Here is a 5,927-nt window from a genome sequence, read left to right as displayed (position 1 = left end):
ATTCTTTCTACGATGAAAGTAATAAAAAAAAAATAGTGGAAACGGTCTTCATGCGTCCTGTTCGTTTGTGCTTGTTTGGTTTATAAGTCATGACTAAAAATACTGTTGACTGATTTGATATAAAAAATACTATTTATTAACTAATAAGTTATAATTTATAAGTTGAGCAAACAGGCTCAAATAGATGGATGGACAACGCGTGTGTTGATTCATGCGCGATACGAACAAATAGCAAAGACCGAGGCAAGAATATAGGAGGGCAAAAGAGTAATTTGCGCCGGAGATACCATTAGCTCGCCGTCGTTCGCCCACCGCTTCGTGATTCTGCTCTCTTCCAGATTAAGCGAATGGTAAGCCCCACCTTTTTCTATTCCTTTTTCCACCCAAACACAACGTAACAAGCCAACAATAATCCTCCACTGCGGTCGCTCCTCTCCCCTCCTCTCAAGTTGCCCTCGTGCTCTGCTTCTTCGGTTCCAAGGAGCGGCGGCCATTGCTGCTGGTAAAGCCGACCCCTCCCTCGTGCGTGCCTTTTCCAAATCAGGCTTGTTCTTGACGCGGTTCGCGATCCGATTCTTTCGGCTCCCTTTCACTCGCTTGGGATTCTTTTCCCATTTCGTGGACTCTTTTGTTTCTTCTCTTTTTCTCCCCCCGTTTATTGGAGCAGCGACGGCTTGCTCCTCTTCTTCGTGTAAGGAGATTTGGTTTCCTTCGGGTGAGTGTATTGTTCGATGCGGAGCTTCGATTTGGATTCTTGCTTGGTTTCTGCTCGCTTTGTAATGTTTGGGGACAGTGCGAGGAAAGGGGATGGGGCATGAGTGTTGTTGCACCTGTCGTTTCGTTGATTCTTGAATAACTGTCATCATGAGGATGGTGTGGCGCGAACTGGGGATGTCTTCTCCTGGGCGTTCAGTGCAATCTGTTGGTCAGTTATGTGTTTTTTCATTACATCGGCGCTGATGTACTTGGAAACTAGTGTGCGAATCAAGGGATCATTAACTTGGTATAGGGGAACAATCAATGATATGTGAAGCTGTCAAGTTTAGGTGCTTGATTGGGCAGAAAAGTGTTTAGGCATCCGACGCTACGTTTTGGGGGTTGAGATACAAAATAAGGTTCAGCTTTTAATTATGGATCAAGGGTTGTAGACTGCAATCCAGCTTATATCTGAATCCAAATTGTAGGTTGATGCGTCAGTGTCATGAAATTGAAAACTGATAGTTGTAGCATAGGCAAGAATCATTTTCTGACTTTTTCCGCAGCTATAGGTCACTTAATTATTTCTCCGCAACATTATCCGGGTACCCCACGAGGGATATTTATTTATTGGTTCCATTTTTGCCACGTAGGCAGATCGATGGCGATGGAGGGACCTGTTCTGTGCCGTCCTGCAATGCAAGCCAAGCTGCCGGCTGCTGCTGCGCTGGTCAACAACTCCCTGACCAAATCCGGGCAGCTGGGGACTGCATTGTTTGGTGCCATTTCAAAATACAGGAACATTTCAAGATTCATTTCTCCCATCTCTCAGCCATCGACGAAGAACATAGGTCCATGCTGTAGCTTCAGCTCCTCTTCTGATGGCAATGGATACATGGCTGGAAACTTTAGCGAGAGTGATGAAGATTATGTTAATTCTACTGTGCTAGAAGCAGGTAATTCTTCACACAAGGTGGTCTGCTTTTATATGTAGAATGCCATGCTGCATTCAAGTTTTACTTAGGCTTTATTTATTTTCTATTCTGGATTTGATTTTCCTATGCGATCAGTTGCTTTGACTTTCTATGTTCTGCTTGTTTATCAAGTATCTTACTATGTGAATGAAAAATCTGAATGCTTTCCAACTGTACTGATATTGTGCCTCTGTTGCAAGCTGTTGTGCGCATTTTATCATCATTGGTACCAATACATCATGCGTGGAGCCAAGGCCCGGCCACCCTGGGCCGGTGCCCGGGCTCACGAAGTGAACATGTTATGCACAGCATAGTCTGAGGAGCTCTGTAGAGGCGCAGTACACATTAGAAGGTGGCTAGTATGTTAGTCTCATATGTAATATGGTCGGACTCCAAGTCTGTAACTTGTGTCCTGTTTGGTCTCTGTAACGTGCTTGTCACAGACATTATTGTATAGCCTATATATGCTGACTATAAAATCAAGGAAGCGGCCCCAAGGGGATTTACCGCTTGTCATATAATTCTTTTAGTACAAACTTTCTTCTACTCTGTAGAGCTATGTAGGTGGTAGTTAGTGGTAGATGGGTTAGCTTAATAATTTGGTTATCTAATTTTGCTAACATATACTATTCTCTATATAATGTGTTAGGTCACAGGGCTCTGCCTCCGGCTTCTCACAGCTCCGTGCAATTAGCTCTGCTAAATGGGCATTAAAAAATGACTCCTTAAAAGAAGCCTGGAGGAGTTAGCCATTTTTTTTTTATATAGAGGAGCCGGAGCCACAAAAATATGGCTTCTCTCAATTCCTCCTCACAAACCTAATATAAATTATTACAAAACTATCGTTGGAGCTGTTTTTTCTCCAAATGTTCTCCAAAACGGCTTTAGCTCCATCGAAAAATCTACTCCATGTGAGGAGCCAGAGCCATCTTAGTAGTTGGAACCCTGCCAAACGGATCGTTGATATTATGTTGCATCTCGCCCAGGCTCCACAAAAATTCTGGCTCCGCCACTGCCATACATTAGTTGCTTCAGTATATGCAAGTTGCACAGTTGACAGTTTGAACTTGACACAAATTGAATTATATGATGGAATAACAAACTATATTTTTTGATGAAAGAATAACAAACTATATTTGATAGTAAACCTACTAATTAGTTACCAGTAGTATTTTGATGTGTCTCCAGTACCTGTTACGAAGGTAAAAATTGTTTTTGTGGTTTTCTCTTCCAGTTGAGGTGAGAAGTGGATCAGAAGGATATGTGATAAAGATGCGAGATGGGAAAAACTTGCGATGTGTCCATAACAATTCTCAAGGGAGAAATATTCCAGAGAGTGCACCCCAACCTGCTATTGTTTTGAGGATTGAAGATGGAAGCGAAACTTTACTTCCAATCATTGTTTGTATGTAAATCTTTTAGTTCGATTTGGTAATTCAGAAGTAGGAATTTTTAATTGGCATAATGCATGTTTACCTTCTCAATTTTCTCAGTGGAGATGCCAAGCGTACTTCTGATGGCAGCTATTCGTAATGTCCACATTGTAATACATTCTATTGTTATTAATACTACTGTTTTGTACTGTCCATTCTGCTTGATGTAGTCTATATAACACCTTTCTGTTATAGGCACGGCCGACCATATATCAAGTTGTCAAGGAAATGATTGATAAAATGGGCTATGAGGTAACCTTGATTTGTAAGCATTTGTAGCAGTTATGCTTACTTGGTCAAGGAGAAGTTAACTTAATTCGTCTTCTTATTCCTCTTACCATGATGGTGGTTTTGGGTTCAGGTAAAACTTGTTCGGGTAAACAAAAGAATTCAAGAAGCCTACTGTGCTGAACTTTATCTAACAAAGGTACAAATCTAGTTGACTAATCTGTAAGAGAAAACTAATGCATTTTTCAGTGGGTACACCATAACCTTAATATTCTAAAGTAGTAACCTCCTGCACTGCAGATTGATGATCCTACAGACAGCATCACCTTCGATCTTCGGCCTTCAGATGCCATAAACATTGCTGTTCGTTGCAAGGTATTTGCTGTCGATGTCCTTGCTACATGCTAAATTTTTTGGTACTCTGATTTTTATTATTCGTATTGAAGGTTTCAGTACATGCTTATTTGTGGGGAGCAGTTCTCTTATTTTATTAGTGGCTACCCTTTCTCTTTGTTGACATGGTTCTCCTTTCAGATTTTTCTAGTCAGATTATGCTTCTGAATATATTTTCACTTTTTACTTTTCAAAACGAATAACAATCCTAGTCCACACTCACAAGTCACAAGTCCACCAGATAGTTAATGTTGTCAAGAAACATGGAAGATTGGTAAATGTGTCCATGTTTACTATCTTAGTCCTCCAAAGTGACATGTAAATGTGTGCACATTTTCTTGTTTATTTGTGTTTTGCTTTAATCTTTGAGAAACATTTGATGGTAGTGTGGGTTCATTTGTCATGCATACATGTGAAACTTTTTTATTCTCCATATTTATGTCATTCTTGTTTCACTTGGCAAGAACAGGTTCCTGTACAAGTCCATAGAAGTCTTGCATACAGTGATGGCATCAGACCAGTCAAGCCAGCAAGAATGGCAGTAGCAGCTGGCTTATCCAATGGGTTGTTATTTACAGAGCTTGACAGGTATTCTAGAAGGCGAGTAAGAATTATACAGTACTTGTAGGATTTCTTTTTAATATTTTTTGTTGATCTGCCCCCAACTTTGCTTGGGTCTAAGAAGCTTTGTTGTTGTTTATCTGCCCTGCAACTTATTGTTTCTACCTTGTTATCTGCCCTGCAACTTATTGCCCTCAATTGATGAATCGATGTGTTCCTTAGACCTTTCACTGATATATCTGACAAAGTGGTTTCTTACATTCGAGTATATTCTGTGCATTTAAGATCCAGAATGCCAATCTATGAATCTGTATGTTAATTTTTCTTACACTTGCATTTTTGTTAGACCTGATGGACATCCATGTGTGGAGGCTCAAGAGTTTGGATTGGTAAGGAACATGCTCATTGCAGCCGTCGAAGAGAGATACAAGGATGCTGGTAATGATCCATTCGTCTTATGTATTCATTCAGTTCATCGAGGACTCCACATTGAGCGTCTGACAATGATTCCACCCAGTGTTGTCTTATCAAAACTGTCTGAATGCTGAACAAACATCACATCTCTTTTACTTTGCAACCATGTTCTGCAAAGGAACAAAACACATTGATCTTGAAGAAACACATTGATCTTGAAGAGTAATTATCATTAGTTTAAACCTAGATGTGGTACTTCTATGGAAGGTTCATTGATTTATCTGTTGACTTCGACAGCATCATGGAAGGACAAACTGATGCGGCTGAGGTCTAAGCGAAAGAAGTGGGCCTGACAGGTTAAAGTCTAAACTTGTGTAGCTCTGTTTTTGTATCCAGAAATTGTCAATTTCCAGATCTGTTATTATTTTTAACTTGATAACTTCTAACAGCGTTGCATGTCTGGATGGTGTAAATAAAGATGATGCCCAGCTGAATTCCAGTATGCATTCCAGATAATTGATACTGGTCATGCTTCTATGTAACTAGCTGTACATATTATATGGACCTAAGAATGGTCTTCTGTAAATTCAGACTATGCTTTGAAGTAAAACACTAATCCTTTGAAAACTTGGTATCTTGGCCGTGTTTATTTGTATGTCAGTCTGTTAGGTCGAATGTTTGGCATGAATTTTTAGCTGATCGACTTGCGGTGAGATGCAGAATTTCAGTGGTCCATGGAACTAAGCAGAGCTTATATTCACATGCTGCTTGTAAGAAGAGAAGTTGCTGCTTTCTTTCCACTACAAGGAACGTATACAAGCACATGTCACACTCCCACTGTCACTTCGCCTCGCAGCCCTCTGCTATCATGCCCTCCGAGGCTTTCTCATTCACGCCCCTCTGAAAAAGGAGGCCCCCAATCTCCACGCGCAATCTCATCACGTCCTGCCCTTGCCCTAGCTCCCCGCGCGCCGCACTTCGGAATCCTACTAGATCCCAGCGTCTTCATCGCCACGGCGGCCGCCGGGTGCAGCACCGCATCACCCCCGTAGTGAGATCCAGATCGCCCTCACGCAAGTTGCCATCCGCTAAAACTTCAAAACTGCAAATGACCAGCCGATCGTGGCCTGCAACGCTGCGAACTAACAGCCGTCCATCAAGTCACATCAACGGCAGTGATGGGGTGCTGCACGGGTCATCATCTACGGCACGCATGCATAGAATTTTT

The 5,927-nt window shown here is 41.5% G+C and overlaps 1 protein-coding gene across 8 annotated transcripts; it reads left to right on the top strand.

The window, feature by feature from the left end:
* The first annotated feature begins 245 nt into the window (after positions 1 to 245).
* LOC136499217 (bifunctional nuclease 2) lies at positions 246 to 5,326 on the top strand. Of its 8 annotated transcripts, none has more exons than XM_066494927.1 (11): positions 246 to 350; positions 1,350 to 1,652; positions 2,905 to 3,075; positions 3,164 to 3,213; positions 3,299 to 3,355; positions 3,465 to 3,530; positions 3,632 to 3,706; positions 4,194 to 4,324; positions 4,632 to 4,723; positions 4,997 to 5,055; positions 5,149 to 5,326. In XM_066494927.1, the coding sequence occupies exons 2-10, from the start codon at positions 1,358 to 1,360 to the stop codon at positions 5,050 to 5,052; spliced, it is 993 nt and encodes a 330-aa protein (XP_066351024.1). In that variant the 5' UTR covers positions 246 to 350; positions 1,350 to 1,357; the 3' UTR covers positions 5,053 to 5,055; positions 5,149 to 5,326. The 8 variants fall into 8 exon arrangements, with proteins under 8 accessions (XP_066351024.1, XP_066351019.1, XP_066351026.1 ...); XM_066494922.1 differs by lacking the exon at positions 246 to 350 and adding an exon at positions 357 to 502 and having other exon boundaries at positions 1,354 to 1,652; XM_066494929.1 differs by lacking the exon at positions 246 to 350 and adding an exon at positions 357 to 502 and having other exon boundaries at positions 4,194 to 4,312.
* The last annotated feature ends 601 nt before the right edge of the window (positions 5,327 to 5,927 follow it).

Source organism: Miscanthus floridulus, chromosome 13 (genome assembly GCF_019320115.1).
Source record: "Miscanthus floridulus cultivar M001 chromosome 13, ASM1932011v1, whole genome shotgun sequence".
Lineage (NCBI taxonomy): Eukaryota > Viridiplantae > Streptophyta > Magnoliopsida > Poales > Poaceae > Miscanthus > Miscanthus floridulus.
This window is presented reverse-complemented; position numbering and strand designations above follow the sequence as displayed.